The 26,435-nt window shown below is 52.9% G+C and overlaps 1 protein-coding gene across 1 annotated transcript in view; it reads right to left on the bottom strand.

Moving 5' to 3' along the window:
• LOC147086598 (uncharacterized) overlaps positions 1-26,435 on the bottom strand; it is a 214,576-nt gene that overhangs the window by 9,763 nt on the left and 178,378 nt on the right. The window contains 3 exon segments of the mRNA XM_085978281.1: positions 526-650; positions 20,242-20,454; positions 22,351-22,443. Of these exon segments, the coding sequence (XP_085834407.1) occupies positions 526-650; positions 20,242-20,454; positions 22,351-22,443 (431 nt within the window).

Genomic DNA, 26,435 nt, shown 5'->3' with positions numbered 1-26,435 from the left:
TTTGATCTCACCCTTACTGAATTTGAACACAACAGTCTTATGACCGCTGCCCCCTGTGCATTGCTCTGGGACATCCGCCAGAGGTGGGGGAGAAGGACGTTCTCGCACCTCAAGCAGAGGAGTGAGATAACGGTGTCTCCCGCACCATTTGCCTTGCTGGGTTGGCATCGATTCGGAAGGGAGCTTGGAAGAATTAGGAATCCCCACTCCGTCCACCCCCCCCCCCCACACCTTACATCAGAGGAGGTGACAGGGTCAGACAGCGAGGTCATGGGGGGTTCTTTGGCCTGCGACCGCAGTTGGGTTTCCAAGCGCAAGGTATCTGGACCAGGGGTGAGCTGACCCAGGTTCCAGGTCTTTGGCCAACCAACGGAATGGACCACCTTGGCATTCAGCCACCCAAACGCCGATAGACCTTCCAATCGGGATCCAGGGATTCCAACGCCCCCCGGCCCACCCCGTAAGGTTACAATTTAAAGCGGTGCCCATTCAGGTTGTCCCGGGCAGAGCAGAAGGAGGCCTTACCTTGATGGAGCTGATCCTGTCGTGGTTGTTGGGGAGGTGCGGAAGAGGCGGGGGGCTGGGCCCACAGTGGGACAGCGTGTGGTAGCTGGGGTTGGCGTAATAATGGATGTAGCTCTGTGGCACGTCTGAGGAAAAAAACAGAGGCCAATAAAGGGTCAAGGTCACGGTGAGAAAGGCAGAAAGAAACAAGAGACAGGGAGAGTCATAGAGTCATAGAGTTTTACAGCACAGAAAGAGGCCCTTCGGCCCATCGTGTCTGCGCCGCCCATCCATCCCTGTCCAGTCTAATCCCATTTTCCAGCATTTGGTCCATAGCCTTGTATGCAATGGCATTTCAAGTGCTCATCCAAATGCTTCTTGAATGTTGTGAGGGTTCCTGCCTCCACCACCCTTTCAGGCAGTGAGTTCCACATTCCAACCACCCTCTGGGTGAAAAAGTTCCTCCTCAAATCCCCTCTAAATCTCCTGCCCCTTACCCTGAATCTATGCCCCCTTGTTATTGACCCCCCCACTAAGGGGAAAAGTTCCTCTTTATCTACCCTATCTATGCCCCTCATTATTTTGTACACCTCAATCAGGTCCCCCCTCAGCCTTCTCTGCTCCAAGGAAAACAACTCCAGAGAGAGAGATAGTGAGGCTGGACATTGGGGTTAATTTACTGCGGGAGGCCCGCTGTCTACGCACAGGACGCTACCACTGAAAAGGGAGACCTTCTCTGGCCCAGAGAACACTGAGACAAAATCTGCTCCCTTAAGAAAGAAATTGCATTTCTGTAGCGCCTCGCATGACCTTGCAGTGCATGTCCACAGATCCCTGAAGGTAGCAGGACAGGTCGCTAAGGTGGTGATGAAGGCATACGGGATGCTTGCCTTCATTAGCCGAGGTATAGACTATAAGAGCAGGGAGATTATGCTTGAACTGTATAAAACACTAGTTAGGTCGCAGCTAGAGTACTGCGTGCAGTTCTGGTCACCACATTACAGGAAGGATGTGATTGCACTGGAGAGGGGGCAGAGGAGATTTACAAGGATGTTGCCAGGAGTAGAGAATCTTAGCGATGAGGAAAGATTGGAGAGGCCGGGGTTGTTTTCTTTGGAACAGAGGAGGCTGAGGGGAGATTTAATTGAGGTGTATAAAATTATGAGGGGCCTGAATAGAGTGGATAGGAAGGACCTATTTCCCTTAGCAGGGGTCAATAACCAGGGGGCAGAGATTGAAAGTAATTGGTGGAAGGATTAGAGGGGAGTTGAGGAGAACTTTCTTCACCCAGAGGGTGGTGGGGGTCTGGAACTCACTGCCTGAAAGGGTGGTCGAGGCAGAAACCCCTCATCACATTTAAAAAGTACTTGAATATGCGCTTGAAGTGTCGTAGCCTACAGGGCTACGGACCAAGAGCTGGAAAGTGGGATTAGTGTGGATAGGACTGACACGATAGGCCGAATGGCCTCCTTCTGTGCCATAAATTTCTATGATTCTATGATCTCAGGACGTCCCAAAGATCTTTACAGCCAATGAAGTACTTTTTAAAGTGTAGTCACTGTTGTAATGTGGGAAATGTGGCAGGCAATTTGTGCACAGCAAGCTCCCACACACAGCAATGTGATAATGACCTGATCACCTGTTTTTAGTGATGTTGGTTGAGGGATAAATATTGGCCCCAGGACACCGGGGAGAACTCCCCCTGCTCTTCTTCCAATAGTGGCCGTGGGATCTTTTATGTCCACCTGAGAGGGCAGACAGGGCCTCGATTTAATGTCTCATCCGAAAGACGGCCCCTCCGACAGTGCGGTGCTCACTCAGTACTGCCCCTCCGACAGTGCGGCGCTCCCTCAGTACTGCCCCTCCGACAGTGCGGCGCTCCCTCAGTACTGCCCCTCCGACAGTGCGGCGCTCCCTCAGTACCGCCCCTCCGACAGTGCGGCGCTCCCTCAGTACTGCCCCTCCGACAGTGCGGCGCTCCCTCAGTACTGCCCCTCCGACAGTGCGGCGCTCCCTCAGTACTGCCCCTCCGACAGTGCGGCGCTCCCTCAGTACTGCCCCTCCGACAGTGCGGCGCTCCCTCAGTACTGCCCCTCCGACAGTGCAGCGCACCTTCAGTACTGCCCCTCCGACAGTGCGGTGCTCCCTCAGTACCGCCCCTCCGACAGTGCGGCGCTCCCTCAGTACTGCCCCTCCGACAGTGCGGCACTCCCTCAGTACTGCCCCTCCGACAGTGCAGCGCTCCCTCAGTACCGCCCCTCCGACAGTGCGGCGCTCCCTCAGTACCGCTCCTCCGACAGTGCGGAGCTCCCTCAGTACTGCCCCTCCGACAGTGCGGCGCTCCCTCAGTACTGCCCCTCCGACAGTGTGGCGCTCCCTCAGTACTGCCCCTTCAACAGTGCGGCGCTCCCTCAGTACCGCCCCTCCGATGGTGCGGCGCTCCCTCAGTACTGCCCCTCCGACGGTGCGGCGCTCCCTCAGTACTGCCCCTCTGACGGTGCGGTGCTCCCTCAGTACCGCCCCTCCGACAGTGCGGCGCTCCCTCAGTACTGCACTAGAAGTCTCGGCCTGGATTATGGGCTCAAGGCTCTGGAGTGGGGCTCGAACCCACGACCTTCTGACTCAGCGGAGAGAGAGAGAAAGACCCACTGAGCCACGGCTAACACCCAAATCAGCGCATTCAGCACAAACCAGGGATGGAACCTGGCACTGTCCAGCCAGGCAGAGGGGCCGTGACCCGCTAACACATCCAGCAGCTCCACACATGCATTAACAGGGCACAAACCTCTGTGAAGATCAACCGATTCCATCTGAAGGTGGTCTTTGAGTTGTCTACGGGTTTGTCCCTTTCTCAAGCCCGACTGTGGCACAGCTTGCCTGAGAGGACTGGGGAGAGTATTGTTGCTGGACCTGTTAGGAACAGGAGGAGGCCGTTCAGCCCCTCGAGCCTGTTCCGCCATTCAATGAGATCACGGCTGATCTGTGATCTAACTCCATCTACCCGTTTTTGGCCCATATCCCTCAATATCTTTGGTTAATAAAAATCTCAGATTTAAAATTAACAATTGACCCCCCCAGCGTCAATTGTTGTTTGTGGAAGAGAGTTCCAAACTTCTACCACCCTTTGTGTGTAGAAGTGTTTCCTAATTACACTCCTGAAAGGTCTGGCTCTAATTTTTAGACTCTGCCCCCTAGTCCTAGACTCCCCAACCAGCGGAAATAGTTTCTCTCTCTCTACCCTATCTGTTCCCCTTAATATCTTCCTCCCCTCTCACTCCGTTCTAACAGGTCTTGCTTGGACACGATAGATGTGGGACCATAATTATCTCGATGATTACCTCACTCCCTCACCTCACCTACAAAGAGGGTCCATACCACTCTGTTCTTTGTGTCTCAGGTCTCTCTCCTCCCGCCAAGCCCTCCCCCTTCCTGTCGCCCTCGCCCTCTTTTTCAGTTAAACAAGGAGAGCTACAACTTTAGGTTCCTAGGTAATGGGATAACGTCGCACTGGAACAGTAAAAGAGCTGAGACATGTGATTTACTCTGTATCTAACCCGTGCTGTACCTGCCCTGGGAGTGTTGATGGGACAGTGTAGAGGGAGCTTTACTCTGTATCTAACCCTTGCTGTACCTGCCCTGGGAGTGTTGATGGGACAGTGTAGAGGGAGCTTTACTCTGTATCTAACCCGTGCTGTACCTGCCCTGGGAGTGTTTGATGGGACAGTGTAGAGGGAGCTTTACTCTGTATCTAACCCGTGCTGTACCTGCCCTGGGAGTGTTGATGGGACAGTGTAGAGGGAGCTTTACTCTGTATCTAACCCGTGCTGTACCTGCCCTGGGAGTGTTTGATGGGACAGTGCAGAGGGAGCTTTACTCTGTATCTAACCCGTGCTGTACCTGCCCTGGGAGTGTTTGATGGGACAGTGTAGAGGGAGCTTTACTCTGTATCTAACCCGTGCTGTACCTGCCCTGGGAGTGTTTGATGGGACAGTGTCGAGGGAGCTTTACTCTATCTAACCCGTGCTGTACCTGCCCTGGGAGTGTTTGATGGGACAGTGTCGAGGGAGCTTTACTCTGTATCTAACCCGTGCTGTACCTGCCCTGGGAGTGTTTGATGGGACAGTGCAGAGGGAGCTTTACTCTGTATCTAACCCGTGCTGTACCTGCCCTGGGAGTGTTTGATGGGACAGTGTAGAGGGAGCTTTACTCTGTATCTAACCCGTGCTGTACCTGCCCTGGGAGTGTTTGATGGGACAGTGTAGAGGGAGCTTCACTCTGTATCTAACCCGTGCTGTACCTGCCCTGGGAGTGTTTGATGGGACAGTGTAGAGGGAGCTTTACTCTGTATCTAACCCGTGCTGTACCTGCCCTGGGAGTGTTTGATGGGACAGTGTAGAGGGAGCTTTACTCTGTATCTAACCCATGCTGTACCTGCCCTGGGAGTGTTTGATGGGACAGTGTAGAGGGAGCTTTACTCTGTATCTAACCCGTGCTGTACCTGCCCTGGGAGTGTTTGATGGGGACAGTGTAGAGGGAGCTTTACTCTGTATCTAACCCGTGCTGTACCTGCCCTGGGAGTGTTTGATGGGACAGTGTAGTGGGAGCTTTACTCTGTCTCTAACCCGTGCTGTACCTACCCTGGGAGTGTTTGATGGGGACAGTGTAGAGGGAGCTTTACTCTGTATCTAACCCGTGCTGTACCTGTCCTGGGAGTGTTTGATGGGACAATGTAGAGGGAGCTTTACTCTGTATCTAACCTGTGCTGTACCTGTCCTGGGAGTGTTTGATGGGACAATGTAGAGGGAGCTTTACTCTGTATCTAACCCGTGCTGTACCTGCCCTGGGAGTGTTTGATGGGACAGTGTAGAGGGAGCTTTACTCTGTATCTAACCCGTGCTGTACCTGCCCTGGGAGTGTTTGATGGGACAGTGTAGAGGGAGCTTTACTCTGTATCTAACCCATGCTGTACCTGCCCTGGGAGTGTTTGATGGGACAGTGTAGAGGGAGCTTTACTCTGTATCTAACCCGTGCTGTACCTGCCCTGGGAGGGTTTGATGGGGACAGTGTAGAGGGAGCTTTACTCTGTATCTAACCCGTGCTGTACCTGCCCTGGGAGTGTTTGATGGGACAGTGTAGTGGGAGCTTTACTCTGTCTCTAACCCGTGCTGTACCTACCCTGGGAGTGTTTGATGGGGACAGTGTAGAGGGAGCTTTACTCTGTATCTAACCCGTGCTGTACCTGTCCTGGGAGTGTTTGATGGGACAATGTAGAGGGAGCTTTACTCTGTATCTAACCCGTGCTGTACCTGTCCTGGGAGTGTTTGATGGGACAATGTAGAGGGAGCTTTACTCTGTATCTAACCCGTGCTGTACCTGCCCTGGGAGTGTTTGATGGGACAGTGTAGAGGGAGCTTTACTCTGTATCTAACCCGTGCTGTACCTGCCCTGGGAGTGTTTGATGGGACAGTGTAGAGGGAGCTTTACTCTGCATCTAACTCCGTGCTGTACCTGCCCTGGGAGTGTTTGATGGGACAGTGTAGAGGGAGCTTTACTCTGTATCTAACCCTGTGCTGTACCTGGCCTGGGAGTGTTTGATGGGACAGTGTAGAGGGAGCTTTACTCTGTATCTAACCCTGTGCTGTACCTGCCCTGGGAGTGTTTGATGGGACAGTGTAGAGGGAGCTTTACTCTGTATCTAACCCTGTGCTGTACCTGACCTGGGAGTGTTTGATGGGACAGTGTAGAGGGAGCTTTACTCTGTATCTAACCCCGTGCTGTACCTGCCCTGGGAGTGTTGATGGGACAGTGTAGAGGGAGCTTTACTCTGTATCTAACCTGTGCTATACCTGCCCTGGGAGTGTTTGATGGGACAGTGTAGAGGGAGCTTTACTCTGTATCTAACCCGTGCTGTACCTGCCCTGGGAGTGTTTGATGGGGACAGTGTAGAGGGAGCTTTACTCTGTATCTAACCCCGTGCTGTACCTGCCCTGGGAGTGTTTGATGGGACAGTGTAGAGGGAGGTTTACTCTGTATCTAACCCGTGCTGTACCTGCCCTGGGAGTGTTTGATGGGACAGTGTAGAGGGAGCTTTACTCTGTATCTAACCCGTGCTGTACCTGCCCTGGGAGTGTTTGATGGGACAGTGTAGAGGGAGCTTCACTCTGTATCTAACCCGTGCTGTACCTGCCCTGGGAGTGTTTGATGGGACAGTGTAGAGGGAGCTTTACTCTGTATCTAACCCGTGCTGTACCTGCCCTGGGAGTGTTTGATGGGACAGTGTAGAGGGAGCTTTACTCTGTATCTAACCCATGCTGTACCTGCCCTGGGAGTGTTTGATGGGACAGTGTAGAGGGAGCTTTACTCTGTATCTAACCCGTGCTGTACCTGCCCTGGGAGTGTTTGATGGGGACAGTGTAGAGGGAGCTTTACTCTGTATCTAACCCGTGCTGTACCTGCCCTGGGAGTGTTTGATGGGACAGTGTAGTGGGAGCTTTACTCTGTCTCTAACCCGTGCTGTACCTACCCTGGGAGTGTTTGATGGGGACAGTGTAGAGGGAGCTTTACTCTGTATCTAACCCGTGCTGTACCTGTCCTGGGAGTGTTTGATGGGACAATGTAGAGGGAGCTTTACTCTGTATCTAACCCGTGCTGTACCTGTCCTGGGAGTGTTTGATGGGACAATGTAGAGGGAGCTTTACTCTGTATCTAACCCGTGCTGTACCTGCCCTGGGAGTGTTTGATGGGACAGTGTAGAGGGAGCTTTACTCTGTATCTAACCCGTGCTGTACCTGCCCTGGGAGTGTTTGATGGGACAGTGTAGAGGGAGCTTTACTCTGCATCTAACTCCGTGCTGTACCTGCCCAGGGAGTGTTTGATGGGACAGTGTAGAGGGAGCTTTACTCTGTATCTAACCCTGTGCTGTACCTGGCCTGGGAGTGTTTGATGGGACAGTGTAGAGGGAGCTTTACTCTGTATCTAACCCTGTGCTGTACCTGCCCTGGGAGTGTTTGATGGGACAGTGTAGAGGGAGCTTTACTCTGTATCTAACCCTGTGCTGTACCTGACCTGGGAGTGTTTGATGGGACAGTGTAGAGGGAGCTTTACTCTGTATCTAACCCCGTGCTGTACCTGCCCTGGGAGTGTTGATGGGACAGTGTAGAGGGAGCTTTACTCTGTATCTAACCTGTGCTATACCTGCCCTGGGAGTGTTTGATGGGACAGTGTAGAGGGAGCTTTACTCTGTATCTAACCCGTGCTGTACCTGCCCTGGGAGTGTTTGATGGGGACAGTGTAGAGGGAGCTTTACTCTGTATCTAACCCCGTGCTGTACCTGCCCTGGGAGTGTTTGATGGGACAGTGTAGAGGGAGGTTTACTCTGTATCTAACCCGTGCTGTACCTGCCCTGGGAGTGTTTGATGGGACAGTGTAGAGGGAGCTTTACTCTGTATCTAACCCGTGCTGTACCTGCCCTGGGAGTGTTTGATGGGACAGTGTAGAGGGAGCTTTACTCTGTATCTAACCCATGCTGTACCTGCCCTGGGAGTGTTTGATGGGGACAGTGTAGAGGGAGCTTTACTCTGTATCTAACCCGTGCTGTACCTGCCCTGGGAGTGTTTGATGGGACAGTGTAGAGGGAGCTTTACTCTGTATCTAACCCGTGCTGTACCTGCCCTGGGAGTGTTTGATGGGACAGTGTAGTGGGAGCTTTACTCTGTCTCTAACCCGTGCTGTACCTGCCCTGGGAGTGTTTGATGGGACAGTGTAGAGGGAGCTTTACTCTGTATCTAACCCGTGCTGTACCTGCCCTGGGAGTGTTTGATGGGGACAGTGTAGAGGGAGCTTTACTCTGTATCTAACCCCGTGCTGTACCTGCCCTGGGAGTGTTTGATGGGACAGTGTAGAGGGAGGTTTACTCTGTATCTAACCCGTGCTGTACCTGCCCTGGGAGTGTTTGATGGGACAGTGTAGAGGGAGCTTTACTCTGTATCTAACCCGTGCTGTACCTGCCCTGGGAGTGTTTGATGGGACAGTGTAGAGGGAGCTTTACTCTGTATCTAACCCATGCTGTACCTGCCCTGGGAGTGTTTGATGGGGACAGTGTAGAGGGAGCTTTACTCTGTATCTAACCCGTGCTGTACCTGCCCTGGGAGTGTTTGATGGGACAGTGTAGAGGGAGCTTTACTCTGTATCTAACCCGTGCTGTACCTGCCCTGGGAGTGTTTGATGGGACAGTGTAGTGGGAGCTTTACTCTGTCTCTAACCCGTGCTGTACCTGCCCTGGGAGTGTTTGATGGGACAGTGCAGAGGGAGCTTTACTCTATCTAACCCGTGCTGTACCTGCCCTGGGAGTGTTTGATGGGGCAGTGTCGAGGGAGCTTTACTCTGTATCTAACCCGTGCTGTACCTGCCCTGGGAGTGTTTGATGGGACAGTGCAGAGGGAGCTTTACTCTGTATCTAACCCGTGCTGTACCTGCCCTGGGAGTGTTTGATGGGACAGTGTAGAGGGAGCTTTACTCTGTATCTAACCCGTGCTGTACCTGCCCTGGGAGTGTTTGATGGGACAGTGTAGAGGGAGCTTCACTCTGTATCTAACCCTGTGCTGTACCTGCCCTGGGAGTGTTTGATGGGACAGTGTAGAGGGAGCTTTACTCTGTATCTAACCCCGTGCTGTACCTGCCCTGGGAGTGTTGATGGGACAGTGTAGAGGGAGCTTTACTCTGTATCTAACCTGTGCTATACCTGCCCTGGGAGTGTTTGATGGGACAGTGTAGAGGGAGCTTTACTCTGTATCTAACCCGTGCTGTACCTGCCCTGGGAGTGTTTGATGGGGACAGTGTAGAGGGAGCTTTACTCTGTATCTAACCCCGTGCTGTACCTGCCCTGGGAGTGTTTGATGGGACAGTGTAGAGGGAGGTTTACTCTGTATCTAACCCGTGCTGTACCTGCCCTGGGAGTGTTTGATGGGACAGTGTAGAGGGAGCTTTACTCTGTATCTAACCCGTGCTGTACCTGCCCTGGGAGTGTTTGATGGGACAGTGTAGAGGGAGCTTTACTCTGTATCTAACCCATGCTGTACCTGCCCTGGGAGTGTTTGATGGGGACAGTGTAGAGGGAGCTTTACTCTGTATCTAACCCGTGCTGTACCTGCCCTGGGAGTGTTTGATGGGACAGTGTAGAGGGAGCTTTACTCTGTATCTAACCCGTGCTGTACCTGCCCTGGGAGTGTTTGATGGGGACAGTGTAGAGGGAGCTTTACTCTGTATCTAACCCGTGCTGTACCTGCCCTGGGAGTGTTTGATGGGACAGTGTAGAGGGAGCTTTACTCTGTATCTAACCCGTGCTGTACCTGCCCTGGGAGTGTTTGATGGGACAGTGTAGTGGGAGCTTTACTCTGTCTCTAACCCGTGCTGTACCTGCCCTGGGAGTGTTTGATGGGACAGTGTAGAGGGAGCTTTACTCTGTATCTAACCCGTGCTGTACCTGCCCTGGGAGTGTTTGATGGGGACAGTGTAGAGGGAGCTTTACTCTGTATCTAACCCCGTGCTGTACCTGCCCTGGGAGTGTTTGATGGGACAGTGTAGAGGGAGGTTTACTCTGTATCTAACCCGTGCTGTACCTGCCCTGGGAGTGTTTGATGGGACAGTGTAGAGGGAGCTTTACTCTGTATCTAACCCGTGCTGTACCTGCCCTGGGAGTGTTTGATGGGACAGTGTAGAGGGAGCTTTACTCTGTATCTAACCCATGCTGTACCTGCCCTGGGAGTGTTTGATGGGACAGTGTAGAGGGAGCTTTACTCTGTATCTAACCCGTGCTGTACCTGCCCTGGGAGTGTTTGATGGGGACAGTGTAGAGGGAGCTTTACTCTGTATCTAACCCGTGCTGTACCTGCCCTGGGAGTGTTTGATGGGACAGTGTAGTGGGAGCTTTACTCTGTCTCTAACCCGTGCTGTACCTACCCTGGGAGTGTTTGATGGGGACAGTGTAGAGGGAGCTTTACTCTGTATCTAACCCGTGCTGTACCTGTCCTGGGAGTGTTTGATGGGACAATGTAGAGGGAGCTTTACTCTGTATCTAACCCGTGCTGTACCTGTCCTGGGAGTGTTTGATGGGACAATGTAGAGGGAGCTTTACTCTGTATCTAACCCGTGCTGTACCTGCCCTGGGAGTGTTTGATGGGACAGTGTAGAGGGAGCTTTACTCTGTATCTAACCCGTGCTGTACCTGCCCTGGGAGTGTTTGATGGGACAGTGTAGAGGGAGCTTTACTCTGCATCTAACTCCGTGCTGTACCTGCCCTGGGAGTGTTTGATGGGACAGTGTAGAGGCAGCTTTACTCTGTATCTAACCCTGTGCTGTACCTGGCCTGGGAGTGTTTGATGGGACAGTGTAGAGGGAGCTTTACTCTGTATCTAACCCTGTGCTGTACCTGCCCTGGGAGTGTTTGATGGGACAGTGTAGAGGGAGCTTTACTCTGTATCTAACCCTGTGCTGTACCTGACCTGGGAGTGTTTGATGGGACAGTGTAGAGGGAGCTTTACTCTGTATCTAACCCCGTGCTGTACCTGCCCTGGGAGTGTTGATGGGACAGTGTAGAGGGAGCTTTACTCTGTATCTAACCTGTGCTATACCTGCCCTGGGAGTGTTTGATGGGACAGTGTAGAGGGAGCTTTACTCTGTATCTAACCCGTGCTGTACCTGCCCTGGGAGTGTTTGATGGGGACAGTGTAGAGGGAGCTTTACTCTGTATCTAACCCCGTGCTGTACCTGCCCTGGGAGTGTTTGATGGGACAGTGTAGAGGGAGGTTTACTCTGTATCTAACCCGTGCTGTACCTGCCCTGGGAGTGTTTGATGGGACAGTGTAGAGGGAGCTTTACTCTGTATCTAACCCGTGCTGTACCTGCCCTGGGAGTGTTTGATGGGACAGTGTAGAGGGAGCTTTACTCTGTATCTAACCCATGCTGTACCTGCCCTGGGAGTGTTTGATGGGGACAGTGTAGAGGGAGCTTTACTCTGTATCTAACCCGTGCTGTACCTGCCCTGGGAGTGTTTGATGGGACAGTGTAGAGGGAGCTTTACTCTGTATCTAACCCGTGCTGTACCTGCCCTGGGAGTGTTTGATGGGGACAGTGCAGAGGGAGCTTTACTCTCTATCTAACCCGTGCTGTACCTGCCCTGGGAGTGTTTGATGGGACAGTGTAGAGGGAGCTTTACTCTGTATCTAACCCGTGCTGTACCTGCCCTGGGAGTGTTTGATGGGACAGTGTAGTGGGAGCTTTACTCTGTCTCTAACCCGTGCTGTACCTGCCCTGGGAGTGTTTGATGGGACAGTGTAGAGGGAGCTTTACTCTGTATCTAACCCGTGCTGTACCTGCCCTGGGAGTGTTTGATGGGGACAGTGTAGAGGGAGCTTTACTCTGTATCTAACCCCGTGCTGTACCTGCCCTGGGAGTGTTTGATGGGACAGTGTAGAGGGAGGTTTACTCTGTATCTAACCCGTGCTGTACCTGCCCTGGGAGTGTTTGATGGGACAGTGTAGAGGGAGCTTTACTCTGTATCTAACCCGTGCTGTACCTGCCCTGGGAGTGTTTGATGGGACAGTGTAGAGGGAGCTTTACTCTGTATCTAACCCATGCTGTACCTGCCCTGGGAGTGTTTGATGGGGACAGTGTAGAGGGAGCTTTACTCTGTATCTAACCCGTGCTGTACCTGCCCTGGGAGTGTTTGATGGGACAGTGTAGAGGGAGCTTTACTCTGTATCTAACCCGTGCTGTACCTGCCCTGGGAGTGTTTGATGGGGACAGTGTAGAGGGAGCTTTACTCTGTATCTAACCCGTGCTGTACCTGCCCTGGGAGTGTTTGATGGGACAGTGTAGAGGGAGCTTTACTCTGTATCTAACCCGTGCTGTACCTGCCCTGGGAGTGTTTGATGGGACAGTGTAGTGGGAGCTTTACTCTGTCTCTAACCCGTGCTGTACCTGCCCTGGGAGTGTTTGATGGGACAGTGCAGAGGGAGCTTTACTCTATCTAACCCGTGCTGTACCTGCCCTGGGAGTGTTTGATGGGACAGTGTCGAGGGAGCTTTACTCTGTATCTAACCCGTGCTGTACCTGCCCTGGGAGTGTTTGATGGGACAGTGCAGAGGGAGCTTTACTCTGTATCTAACCCGTGCTGTACCTGCCCTGGGAGTGTTTGATGGGACAGTGTAGAGGGAGCTTTACTCTGTATCTAACCCGTGCTGTACCTGCCCTGGGAGTGTTTGATGGGACAGTGTAGAGGGAGCTTTACTCTGTATCTAACCCTGTGCTGTACCTGCCCTGGGAGTGTTTGATGGGACAGTGTAGAGGGAGCTTTACTCTGTATCTAACCCGTGCTGTACCGGCCCTGGGAGTGTTTGATGGGACAGTGTAGAGGGAGCTTTACTCTGTATCTAACCCGTGCTGTACCTGCCCTGGGAGTGTTTGATGGGACAGTGTAGAGGGAGCTTTACTCTGCATCTAACTCCGTGCTGTACCTGCCCTGGGAGTGTTTGATGGGACAGTGTAGAGGGAGCTTTACTCTGTATCTAACCCTGTGCTGTACCTGGCCTGGGAGTGTTTGATGGGACAGTGTAGAGGGAGCTTTACTCTGTATCTAACCCTGTGCTGTACCTGCCCTGGGAGTGTTTGATGGGACAGTGTAGAGGGAGCTTTACTCTGTATCTAACCCTGTGCTGTACCTGACCTGGGAGTGTTTGATGGGACAGTGTAGAGGGAGCTTTACTCTGTATCTAACCCCGTGCTGTACCTGCCCTGGGAGTGTTGATGGGACAGTTTAGAGGGAGCTTTACTCTGTATCTAACCTGTGCTATACCTGCCCTGGGAGTGTTTGATGGGACAGTGTAGAGGGAGCTTTACTCTGTATCTAACCCGTGCTGTACCTGCCCTGGGAGTGTTTGATGGGGACAGTGTAGAGGGAGCTTTACTCTGTATCTAACCCCGTGCTGTACCTGCCCTGGGAGTGTTTGATGGGACAGTGTAGAGGGAGCTTTACTCTGTATCTAACCCGTGCTGTACCTGCCCTGGGAGTGTTTGATGGGACAGTGTAGAGGGAGCTTTACTCTGTATCTAACCCATGCTGTACCTGCCCTGGGAGTGTTTGATGGGGACAGTGTAGAGGGAGCTTTACTCTGTATCTAACCCGTGCTGTACCTGCCCTGGGAGTGTTTGATGGGACAGTGTAGAGGGAGCTTTACTCTGTATCTAACCCGTGCTGTACCTGCCCTGGGAGTGTTTGATGGGACAGTGTAGTGGGAGCTTTACTCTGTCTCTAACCCGTGCTGTACCTGCCCTGGGAGTGTTTGATGGGACAGTGCAGAGGGAGCTTTACTCTATCTAACCCGTGCTGTACCTGCCCTGGGAGTGTTTGATGGGGCAGTGTCGAGGGAGCTTTACTCTGTATCTAACCCGTGCTGTACCTGCCCTGGGAGTGTTTGATGGGACAGTGCAGAGGGAGCTTTACTCTGTATCTAACCCGTGCTGTACCTGCCCTGGGAGTGTTTGATGGGACAGTGTAGAGGGAGCTTTACTCTGTATCTAACCCGTGCTGTACCTGCCCTGGGAGTGTTTGATGGGACAGTGTAGAGGGAGCTTCACTCTGTATCTAACCCTGTGCTGTACCTGCCCTGGGAGTGTTTGATGGGACAGTGTAGAGGGAGCTTTACTCTGTATCTAACCCTGTGCTGTACCTGACCTGGGAGTGTTTGATGGGACAGTGTAGAGGGAGCTTTACTCTGTATCTAACCCCGTGCTGTACCTGCCCTGGGAGTGTTGATGGGACAGTGTAGAGGGAGCTTTACTCTGTATCTAACCTGTGCTATACCTGCCCTGGGAGTGTTTGATGGGACAGTGTAGAGGGAGCTTTACTCTGTATCTAACCCGTGCTGTACCTGCCCTGGGAGTGTTTGATGGGGACAGTGTAGAGGGAGCTTTACTCTGTATCTAACCCCGTGCTGTACCTGCCCTGGGAGTGTTTGATGGGACAGTGTAGAGGGAGGTTTACTCTGTATCTAACCCGTGCTGTACCTGCCCTGGGAGTGTTTGATGGGACAGTGTAGAGGGAGCTTTACTCTGTATCTAACCCGTGCTGTACCTGCCCTGGGAGTGTTTGATGGGACAGTGTAGAGGGAGCTTTACTCTGTATCTAACCCATGCTGTACCTGCCCTGGGAGTGTTTGATGGGGACAGTGTAGAGGGAGCTTTACTCTGTATCTAACCCGTGCTGTACCTGCCCTGGGAGTGTTTGATGGGACAGTGTAGAGGGAGCTTTACTCTGTATCTAACCCGTGCTGTACCTGCCCTGGGAGTGTTTGATGGGGACAGTGTAGAGGGAGCTTTACTCTGTATCTAACCCGTGCTGTACCTGCCCTGGGAGTGTTTGATGGGACAGTGTAGAGGGAGCTTTACTCTGTATCTAACCCGTGCTGTACCTGCCCTGGGAGTGTTTGATGGGACACTGTAGTGGGAGCTTTACTCTGTCTCTAACCCGTGCTGTACCTGCCCTGGGAGTGTTTGATGGGACAGTGTAGAGGGAGCTTTACTCTGTATCTAACCCGTGCTGTACCTGCCCTGGGAGTGTTTGATGGGGACAGTGTAGAGGGAGCTTTACTCTGTATCTAACCCCGTGCTGTACCTGCCCTGGGAGTGTTTGATGGGACAGTGTAGAGGGAGGTTTACTCTGTATCTAACCCGTGCTGTACCTGCCCTGGGAGTGTTTGATGGGACAGTGTAGAGGGAGCTTTACTCTGTATCTAACCCGTGCTGTACCTGCCCTGGGAGTGTTTGATGGGACAGTGTAGAGGGAGCTTTACTCTGTATCTAACCCATGCTGTACCTGCCCTGGGAGTGTTTGATGGGACAGTGTAGAGGGAGCTTTACTCTGTATCTAACCCGTGCTGTACCTGCCCTGGGAGTGTTTGATGGGGACAGTGTAGAGGGAGCTTTACTCTGTATCTAACCCGTGCTGTACCTGCCCTGGGAGTGTTTGATGGGACAGTGTAGTGGGAGCTTTACTCTGTCTCTAACCCGTGCTGTACCTACCCTGGGAGTGTTTGATGGGGACAGTGTAGAGGGAGCTTTACTCTGTATCTAACCCGTGCTGTACCTGTCCTGGGAGTGTTTGATGGGACAATGTAGAGGGAGCTTTACTCTGTATCTAACCCGTGCTGTACCTGTCCTGGGAGTGTTTGATGGGACAATGTAGAGGGAGCTTTACTCTGTATCTAACCCGTGCTGTACCTGCCCTGGGAGTGTTTGATGGGACAGTGTAGAGGGAGCTTTACTCTGTATCTAACCCGTGCTGTACCTGCCCTGGGAGTGTTTGATGGGACAGTGTAGAGGGAGCTTTACTCTGCATCTAACTCCGTGCTGTACCTGCCCTGGGAGTGTTTGATGGGACAGTGTAGAGGCAGCTTTACTCTGTATCTAACCCTGTGCTGTACCTGGCCTGGGAGTGTTTGATGGGACAGTGTAGAGGGAGCTTTACTCTGTATCTAACCCTGTGCTGTACCTGCCCTGGGAGTGTTTGATGGGACAGTGTAGAGGGAGCTTTACTCTGTATCTAACCCTGTGCTGTACCTGACCTGGGAGTGTTTGATGGGACAGTGTAGAGGGAGCTTTACTCTGTATCTAACCCCGTGCTGTACCTGCCCTGGGAGTGTTGATGGGACAGTGTAGAGGGAGCTTTACTCTGTATCTAACCTGTGCTATACCTGCCCTGGGAGTGTTTGGTGGGACAGTGTAGAGGGAGCTTTACTCTGTATCTAACCCGTGCTGTACCTGCCCTGGGAGTGTTTGATGGGGACAGTGTAGAGGGAGCTTTACTCTGTATCTAACCCCGTGCTGTACCTGCCCTGGGAGTGTTTGATGGGACAGTGTAGAGGGAGGTTTACTCTGTATCTAACCCGTGCTGTACCTGCCCTGGGAGTGTTTGATGGGACAGTGTAGAGGGAGCTTTACTCTGTATCTAACCCGTGCTGTACCTGCCCTGGGAGTGTTTGATGGGACAGTGTAGAGGGAGCTTTACTCTGTATCTAACCCATGCTGTACCTGCCCTGGGAGTGTTTGATGGGGACAGTGTAGAGGGAGCTTTACTCTGTATCTAACCCGTGCTGTACCTGCCCTGGGAGTGTTTGATGGGACAGTGTAGAGGGAGCTTTACTCTGTATCTAACCCGTGCTGTACCTGCCCTGGGAGTGTTTGATGGGGACAGTGCAGAGGGAGCTTTACTCTCTATCTAACCCGTGCTGTACCTGCCCTGGGAGTGTTTGATGGGACAGTGTAGAGGGAGCTTTACTCTGTATCTAACCCGTGCTGTACCTGCCCTGGGAGTGTTTGATGGGACAGTGTAGTGGGAGCTTTACTCTGTCTCTAACCCGTGCTGTACCTGCCCTGGGAGTGTTTGATGGGACAGTGTAGAGGGAGCTTTACTCTGTATCTAACCCGTGCTGTACCTGCCCTGGGAGTGTTTGATGGGGACAGTGTAGAGGGAGCTTTACTCTGTATCTAACCCCGTGCTGTACCTGCCCTGGGAGTGTTTGATGGGACAGTGTAGAGGGAGGTTTACTCTGTATCTAACCCGTGCTGTACCTGCCCTGGGAGTGTTTGATGGGACAGTGTAGAGGGAGCTTTACTCTGTATCTAACCCGTGCTGTACCTGCCCTGGGAGTGTTTGATGGGACAGTGTAGAGGGAGCTTTACTCTGTATCTAACCCATGCTGTACCTGCCCTGGGAGTGTTTGATGGGGACAGTGTAGAGGGAGCTTTACTCTGTATCTAACCCGTGCTGTACCTGCCCTGGGAGTGTTTGATGGGACAGTGTAGAGGGAGCTTTACTCTGTATCTAACCCGTGCTGTACCTGCCCTGGGAGTGTTTGATGGGGACAGTGTAGAGGGAGCTTTACTCTGTATCTAACCCGTGCTGTACCTGCCCTGGGAGTGTTTGATGGGACAGTGTAGAGGGAGCTTTACTCTGTATCTAACCCGTGCTGTACCTGCCCTGGGAGTGTTTGATGGGACAGTGTAGTGGGAGCTTTACTCTGTCTCTAACCCGTGCTGTACCTGCCCTGGGAGTGTTTGATGGGACAGTGCAGAGGGAGCTTTACTCTATCTAACCCGTGCTGTACCTGCCCTGGGAGTGTTTGATGGGACAGTGTCGAGGGAGCTTTACTCTGTATCTAACCCGTGCTGTACCTGCCCTGGGAGTGTTTGATGGGACAGTGCAGAGGGAGCTTTACTCTGTATCTAACCCGTGCTGTACCTGCCCTGGGAGTGTTTGATGGGACAGTGTAGAGGGAGCTTTACTCTGTATCTAACCCGTGCTGTACCTGCCCTGGGAGTGTTTGATGGGACAGTGTAGAGGGAGCTTTACTCTGTATCTAACCCTGTGCTGTACCTGCCCTGGGAGTGTTTGATGGGACAGTGTAGAGGGAGCTTTACTCTGTATCTAACCCGTGCTGTACCGGCCCTGGGAGTGTTTGATGGGACAGTGTAGAGGGAGCTTTACTCTGTATCTAACCCGTGCTGTACCTGCCCTGGGAGTGTTTGATGGGACAGTGTAGAGGGAGCTTTACTCTGCATCTAACTCCGTGCTGTACCTGCCCTGGGAGTGTTTGATGGGACAGTGTAGAGGGAGCTTTACTCTGTATCTAACCCTGTGCTGTACCTGGCCTGGGAGTGTTTGATGGGACAGTGTAGAGGGAGCTTTACTCTGTATCTAACCCTGTGCTGTACCTGCCCTGGGAGTGTTTGATGGGACAGTGTAGAGGGAGCTTTACTCTGTATCTAACCCTGTGCTGTACCTGACCTGGGAGTGTTTGATGGGACAGTGTAGAGGGAGCTTTACTCTGTATCTAACCCCGTGCTGTACCTGCCCTGGGAGTGTTGATGGGACAGTTTAGAGGGAGCTTTACTCTGTATCTAACCTGTGCTATACCTGCCCTGGGAGTGTTTGATGGGACAGTGTAGAGGGAGCTTTACTCTGTATCTAACCCGTGCTGTACCTGCCCTGGGAGTGTTTGATGGGGACAGTGTAGAGGGAGCTTTACTCTGTATCTAACCCCGTGCTGTACCTGCCCTGGGAGTGTTTGATGGGACAGTGTAGAGGGAGGTTTACTCTGTATCTAACCCGTGCTGTACCTGCCCTGGGAGTGTTTGATGGGACAGTGTAGAGGGAGCTTTACTCTGTATCTAACCCGTGCTGTACCTGCCCTGGGAGTGTTTGATGGGACAGTGTAGAGGGAGCTTTACTCTGTATCTAACCCATGCTGTACCTGCCCTGCGAGTGTTTGATGGGGACAGTGTAGAGGGAGCTTTACTCTGTATCTAACCCGTGCTGTACCTGCCCTGGGAGTGTTTGATGGGACAGTGTAGAGGGAGCTTTACTCTGTATCTAACCCGTGCTGTACCTGCCCTGGGAGTGTTTGATGGGGACAGTGTAGAGGGAGCTTTACTCTGTATCTAACCCGTGCTGTACCTGCCCTGGGAGTGTTTGATGGGACAGTGTAGAGGGAGCTTTACTCTGTATCTAACCCGTGCTGTACCTGCCCTGGGAGTGTTTGATGGGACAGTGTAGTGGGAGCTTTACTCTGTCTCTAACCCGTGCTGTACCTGCCCTGGGAGTGTTTGATGGGACAGTGTAGAGGGAGCTTTACTCTGTATCTAACCCGTGCTGTACCTGCCCTGGGAGTGTTTGATGGGGACAGTGTAGAGGGAGCTTTACTCTGTATCTAACCCCGTGCTGTACCTGCCCTGGGAGTGTTTGATGGGACAGTGTAGAGGGAGCTTTACTCTGTATCTAACCCGTGCTGTACCTGCCCTGGGAGTGTTTGATGGGACAGTGTAGAGGGAGCTTTACTCTGTATCTAACCCATGCTGTACCTGCCCTGGGAGTGTTTGATGGGACAGTGTAGAGGGAGCTTTACTCTGTATCTAACCCGTGCTGTACCTGCCCTGGGAGTGTTTGATGGGGACAGTGTAGAGGGAGCTTTACTCTGTATCTAACCCGTGCTGTACCTGCCCTGGGAGTGTTTGATGGGACAGTGTAGTGGGAGCTTTACTCTGTCTCTAACCCGTGCTGTACCTACCCTGGGAGTGTTTGATGGGGACAGTGTAGAGGGAGCTTTACTCTGTATCTAACCCGTGCTGTACCTGTCCTGGGAGTGTTTGATGGGACAATGTAGAGGGAGCTTTACTCTGTATCTAACCCGTGCTGTACCTGTCCTGGGAGTGTTTGATGGGACAATGTAGAGGGAGCTTTACTCTGTATCTAACCCGTGCTGTACCTGCCCTGGGAGTGTTTGACGGGACAGTGTAGAGGGAGCTTTACTCTGTATCTAACCCGTGCTGTACCTGCCCTGGGAGTGTTTGATGGGACAGTGTAGAGGGAGCTTTACTCTGTATCTAACCCGTGCTGTACCTGTCCTGGGAGTGTTTGATGGGACAATGTAGAGGGAGTTTTACTCTGTATCTAACCCGTGCTGTACCTGCCCTGGGAGTGTTTGATGGGACAGTGTAGAGGGAGCTTTACTCTGTATCTAACCCGTGCTGTACCTGCCCTGGGAGTGTTTGATGGGACAGTGTAGAGGGAGCTTTACTCTGTCTCTAACCCGTGCTGTACCTGCCCTGGGAGTGTGTGCATGTTTCTAACAACATGTTCTCCAGCACCATGAGCCCTCCTCCCTGGCTGACGTGGAATGCCCTCACCTGGCACCGCGTACTCTCCGCTCATCATGCCCGCGGCAGGTGTGTAGGACACGGCGGGGATCCTGTTGGCTTTGCCCCTGTACTTGTACCGTAGGCAGATGAAGAGGACGAGCAGGATGACCACCACCGCCAGCAAGACGATGATCCCAATAATGGCTCCAAGCGAGTCTCCGTCCGCTGGTGAGGCCGGGACAATCCTGGTGGATCCGTTCTCTGTAATGTCCAATAGGAAAGCGGCGTCAATAAAGAGAGATTGCTGCCAATTCGAGCCATTCGTGACGATCTGTTTGTACGCAGTGCTGTGAATAAATCATTTCTACAGCACCTTTCACAACCTCAGGACGTCCCAAAGCGCTTTACAGCCAATGAAGTACGTGTTCGGTACAGTCACTGTTGTAATGTAGAAAACGGCATCGGCCAATTTACACACAGCAAGATCCCACAAACACCAATGATCCAGATAATCTGTTTTTTTTAGTGATGTTGTTTTGCGGGATACCTATTGGCCCCAGAACACCGGGCAGAACTCCCCCTGCTCTTCTTCCAATAGTGGCCGTGGGATCTTTTACATCCACCTGAGAGGGCAGATGGGGCCTCGGTTTGACGTCTCATCCGAAAGATGGTATCTCCGACAGTGCGGCGCCACCCTCAGTACTTTCCCTCCGACAGTGCGGCGCTCCCTCAGTACTTTCCCTCCGACAGTGCGGCGCCACCCTCAGTACTTTCCCTCCGACAGTGCGGCGCTCCCTCAGTACTGCCCCTCCGACAGTGCGGCGCTCCCTCAGTACTGCCCCTCCGACAGTGCGGCGCTCCCTCAGTACTGACCCTCCGACAGTGCGGCGCTCCCTCAGTACTGCCCCTCCGACAGTGCGGCGCTCCCTCAGTACTGCCCTCCGACAGTGCGGCGCTCCCTCAGTACTGCCCCTCCGACAGTGCAGCGCTCCCTCAGTACCGCCCCTCCGACAGTGCGGCGCTCCCTCAGTACCGCCCCTCCGACAGTGCGGCGCTCCCTCAGTACTGCCCCTCCGACAGTGCGGCGCTCCCTCAGTACCGCCCCTCCGACGGTGCGGCGCTCCCTCAGTACTGCCCCTCCGACAGTTCGGCGCTCCCTCAGTACTGCCCCTTCGACAGTGCGGCGCTCCCTCAGTACTGCCCCTCCGACAGTTCGGCGCTCCCTCAGTACTGCCCCTCCGACAGTTCGGCGCTCCCTCAGTACTGCCCCTCCGACAGTGCGGCGCTCCCTCAGTACTGCCCCTCCGATAGTGCGGCGCTCCCTCAGTACTGACCCTCCAATAGTGCGGCGCTCCCTCAGTACTGACCCTCCAACAGTGCGGCGCTCCCTCAGTACTGCCCCTCTGACAGTGCAGCGCTCCCTCAGTACTGCCCCTCTGACAGTGCAGCGCTCCCTCAGTACTGCCCCTCCGACAGTGCGGCGCTCCCTCAGTACTGCCCCTCTGACAGTGCAGCGCTCCCTCAGTACTGCCCCTCCGACAGTGCGGCGCTCCCTCAGTACTGCCCCTCCGATAGTGCGGGCGCTCCCTCAGTACTGCCCCTCCGACAGTTCGGCGCTCCCTCAGTACTGCCCCTCCAACAGTGCGGCGCTCCCTCAGTACTGCCCCTCCGATAGTGCGGCGCTCCCTCAGTACTGACCCTCCAACAGTGCGGCGCTCCCTCAGTACTGACCCTCCAACAGTACGGCGCTCCCTCAGTACTGCCCCTCTGACAGTGCAGCGCTCCCTCAGTACTGCCCCTCTGACAGTGCAGCGCTCCCTCAGTACTGCCCCTCCGACAGTGCGGCGCTCCCTCAGTACTGCCCCTCCGATAGTGCGGCGCTCCCTCAGTACTGACCCTCCAACAGTGCGGCGCTCCCTCAGTACTGCCCCTCTGACAGTGCAGCGCTCCCTCAGTACTGCCCCTCTGTCAGTGCAGCGGTCCCTCAGTACTGCACTGGGAGTGTCGGCCTAGATTCGTTGTTCAAGTCTCTGGAGCGGGCCTCAAACCCACAACCTTCTGACTCGGAGGCAAGTGTGCTACCCACTGATGCTGCTTTGGGGTGCGGATGGGACGGGGGAAAAGGGACGATCCGGAAATAAGTTGGCTATATCTTACCCGGGCAACTTCCTGTCATGTGATCGCAGGTCGCGTTGTTGGGGCAGTCACATGACTGCAGACACTTCTGGCCAAAGGTCTTGCCGGGACACTCTGTGGGAGGTGGAGAAGAGGAGTTTTCACGTTAACAGTGGGCTGGATGACCTGAGGCGTTCTTCCTTGTAACAGTCCCACTGCCCCAACGCTCTCCTGGCCGCCTGCCCATCTCCCACCCTCCGTAAACTTCAGCTGATCCCAAACTCTACTGCCTGTATCCTAACTCGCACCCAGTCCCGTTCACCCATCACCCCCCCTGTGCTCTGAATTCCCAGGATTTGTGGTTCGGCTCCATCCTTGGGCTGAGCGGTGGCTTGGAGTCTTCCGCTGGTACCAGTACAGCAGGGACCCAGGAACGTAGGGCACAGGCCCTGGAAGGCACCTGTGTCAGTGGTCCATGAGTGTCTTTACCCCCCCCACCCCTCTCCCATCCATAAGTACTCCTATTCCCACCAGTAAACCACAACTCAACACTGGAGCCAACATTCCAGCAGCCTGGATGAAGAATGTCACATCAAGCCATTGCCCTGTGGCCCCGAGCTTCCGGTCGCCTGTCACTTTAATTCACCGCCCCATTCCCACTCAGCCCTCACTGTCCTCGGGCTCTTGCATTGTTCCACGGAAGCTCAGTGTAAGCTCGAGGAACAGCACCTCATCTTCCGATTAGGCACTTTACAGCCTTCCGGACTCAATGGCGCAGAAATTAGGTTCGGGGGCTTGCCGCGCGTGCAAGCCCCCGATGTGCACTCACCCGGCGTGCCGACATCTGAAGCCTGGGCCTGCTTGGAATTCCTGTCAGTGGCCCGGTTCAGATGTCGGTGCGATGTGCTTACCTGATCCAGCGGCGTAGTTAGTGCGATGTGCCGGCTGGGATCAGGTGAGCACTGTGCAGCCAATCAGGGGAGGGGAAACTTCATTCATGAGTTTGATAGTAAGAACTGTCAAACTCATGAAAAGTACGGGCGCCCAAAAGACTAGTTTAACTTTAAATAAAATTTTAAAAAAACATCCCAATAATTAAATAAACTATAAATAACTTAAAAAAAACTATTTTAAACAATTAATCAAATTTTTGAAAAAAATAATTTTTTTTAAAATCGGGTCTAAAACTATTTACCTTACTGTAAAGTCCTTAAAAACAATAAAGCTGTGGAAAAAATGTTATAATTTTAAGTAATAGACCACTTACCTTAAAGAATGAAGTCTTACGTCTCCTTTTTACAGGCCCTTACACACGCGCAAACCTGTGGAAAAAATGGAATTTCAGCGCGCAGGCGCAGACTCCTGCACGCACGCGTTCGTCCTCTGAACCCCTTGGTTCAGAGGACAGGAAATGCCGGTTTCCCGCGCATGCGCTGTGCATGCTGAAATCCGGCACTTCCAACGGGCCCACGCGTGAGTACCCCGTCCGTACTCACGCGTTGGGACCGGAATTACTGGCCCAATATCGAGTTCAACAATTTCAGATCATAACCTCGGCCCCTATTACATTTTTACTTATTTTTTATCCACACCTTTGTTTTGGCCCGTTCCCCCCCCCCTTTTTTTTCTCTCTCCCACATGGCAGCTGTCTCTCATTCCGCCAGCGCATTTCACACCTAATCTAGAGCCGTCTTTTGTCTCCACTAGTCCGACCACCATCTCGTCTCGTTTTGAATACCTCTTAATGTCTCTTCACTTCTCTTTTGTTCTCTCCCAGCCCCCCATACTGGCCTTTCAATCTATTTCATTTCCTGTGACTTTCCAGTCTTGACAAAGGGTTTCCACCCGAAACGTCGACTCTATTTTCTCTCCACGGATGTTGCCTGGCCTGCTGAGTTTTTCCAGCATTTTCTGTTGTATTTTCAAGCCATCACTAGACTGATTCCTGGGATGAGAGGGCTATCTAATGAGGAGAGTGTCATGAATCTTACCATTCACGGAGAAATGACTCATGAAATAACAGTGGGCGGCCAGCTGGTGGCGCCGTCCAAGGAAAGTATAAATACTCGGGCGTGGGCCCAGCTTGCTCAGGACGTTTCTGTAACCAGGAACTAGTGATGTAACTAGAATCTCATGGTTGGGAAACAGTTGATTAAAGCCTTGTTTTATACTCAAACCAAGCACTCAGAAGTCTTTTTACATCAGAGAGATTGACTAGAATGGGTCCGTAATTGAGTAGACTAGGCCGATATTCTCTGGAGTTTAGAAGAATGAGAGGTGAGCTCACTGAAACGTGTTAACTGCTTAGCGGGCTTGACAGGGTAGATGCAGGGAGGATGTTTCCCCCTGGCTGGAGAGTCTAGAACCAGGGGTCACAGTCTCAGGATAAGGGGTCGGCCATTTAGGGCTGAGATGAGGAGGAATTTCTTCACTCAGAGGGCGGTGAATCTTTGGAATTCTCTCCCCCAGAGGGCTGTGGAGGCTCAGTCGTTGAGTATATTCAAGGCTGAGATCGATAGATTTGTGGATTCTAGGGGAATCAAGGGATATGGCATCGGGCGGGAAAGTGGAGTTGAGGTAGAAGATCAGCCATGATCTCATTGAATGGCGGAGCAGGCTCGAGGGGCCGAATGGCCGACTCCTGCTCCTATTTCTTATGTTCTTATGTTCTCATGTACAGGTTGTCCTCAGTTAGACTCTGGGCTCTGCACTTACTTTGCTCACAGTGTGTCCCCACGTAACCTTGGCGACAGAGGCACCGCCCTGTCACGGACTCACAGTCAGCTTCGCTCTGGCACAGACAGGGATGGTCGCACTGTCTCCCGTAGACACCCGGTAGGCAGCCTGCAAAGGACACATGACGTTGCCGTAGAACGACAGAATAGCCCAAGGAGGCTTGTCGTCCTTCTGAAAGAGAACTTGTTCGGAACGAGCGAGGTCTTCGCTCCTGTTGTTGCTGCGTGCGGCCCTGTGAAATGCGCATCCCCCCCCGATTTCCATCGCTCCACCATTGGCGGCCGTGCCTTCAGCCGCCTGGGCCCCGAGCTCTGGAATTCCCTCCCTAAACCTCTCCGCCTCTCTCTCCTCCTTTAAGTCGCTCCTTAAAACCGACCTCTTTGACCAAGCTTTTGGTCGCCTGTCCTAATATCGCCTTATGTGGCTCGGTGTCAAATTTTGTCTGATAATCGCTCCTGGGGAGCACCCTGGGACGTTTTACTACATTAAAGGCGCTATATAAATGCAGGTTGGTGTTGTTTCCAACCCAACAAAGTTGACCGAAAATGCAGGCTAATTGTCTCACATTATAGTCTATGTTAATGAACCCTGACAACAACAACAACTTGCATTTATTGAGCGCCTTTAATGTAGTAAATCTGACATAAGGAGATGTGGACCGGGAGCCAATGTTGGTCAGCGAGCGCAGGTCCTGTAACGAGACCGTGAGCGATTATAGGCCGGAGGGGGTGATGCGGACAGAAAGAAAGAAAGACTCCCATTTCTCCAGCGCCTTTCCCCACCTCAGGACGTCCCAAAGCGCTTCACAGCCAATGAAGTACTTTTTTTGAAGTGTGGTCACTGTTGTAATGTGGGAAACGCGGCAGCCAATTTGCGCACAGCAAGCTCCCACAAACAGCAATGTGATAATGACCAGATCATCTGTTTTCAGTGATGTTGGTTGAGGGATAAATATTGGCCCCAGGACACCGGGGAGAACTCCCCCTGCTCTTCTTCCAATAGTGGCCACGGGATCTTTTACATCCACCCGAGAGAGCAGACGGGGCCTCGGCAATTAGTCCCACTCCCCCCTGCTCTTTCCCCACAGCCCTGTGAATTTTTCCCTTCAAATATTTATCCAATTCCCTTTTGAAAGTTACTATTGAATCTGCTTCCACCGCCCTTTCAGGCAGCGCGTTCCAGATCACAACAACTCGCTGCGTAAAAAACATTCTCCTCATCTCCCCCTCTGGCTCTTTTGCCAATTATCTTCAATCTGTGTCCTCTGGTTACCGACCCTCCTGCCACTGGAAACACTTTCTCCCGATCTACTCGATCAAAACCCCTCATGATTTTGAACGCCTCGATTAAATCTCCCCTTAACCTTCACATGCACGAAGGAGAACAATCCC

The sequence above is a fragment of the Somniosus microcephalus genome, unplaced genomic scaffold (assembly GCF_052327205.1).
Source record: "Somniosus microcephalus isolate GS21.2 unplaced genomic scaffold, FLI_Smic_1.0 unresolved_chr7, whole genome shotgun sequence".
In the NCBI taxonomy this organism is placed as follows: Eukaryota; Metazoa; Chordata; class Chondrichthyes; order Squaliformes; family Somniosidae; genus Somniosus; species Somniosus microcephalus.
The sequence above is the reverse complement of the archived record's forward strand: the minus strand, read 5'-3'. Positions and strand labels throughout refer to the sequence as shown.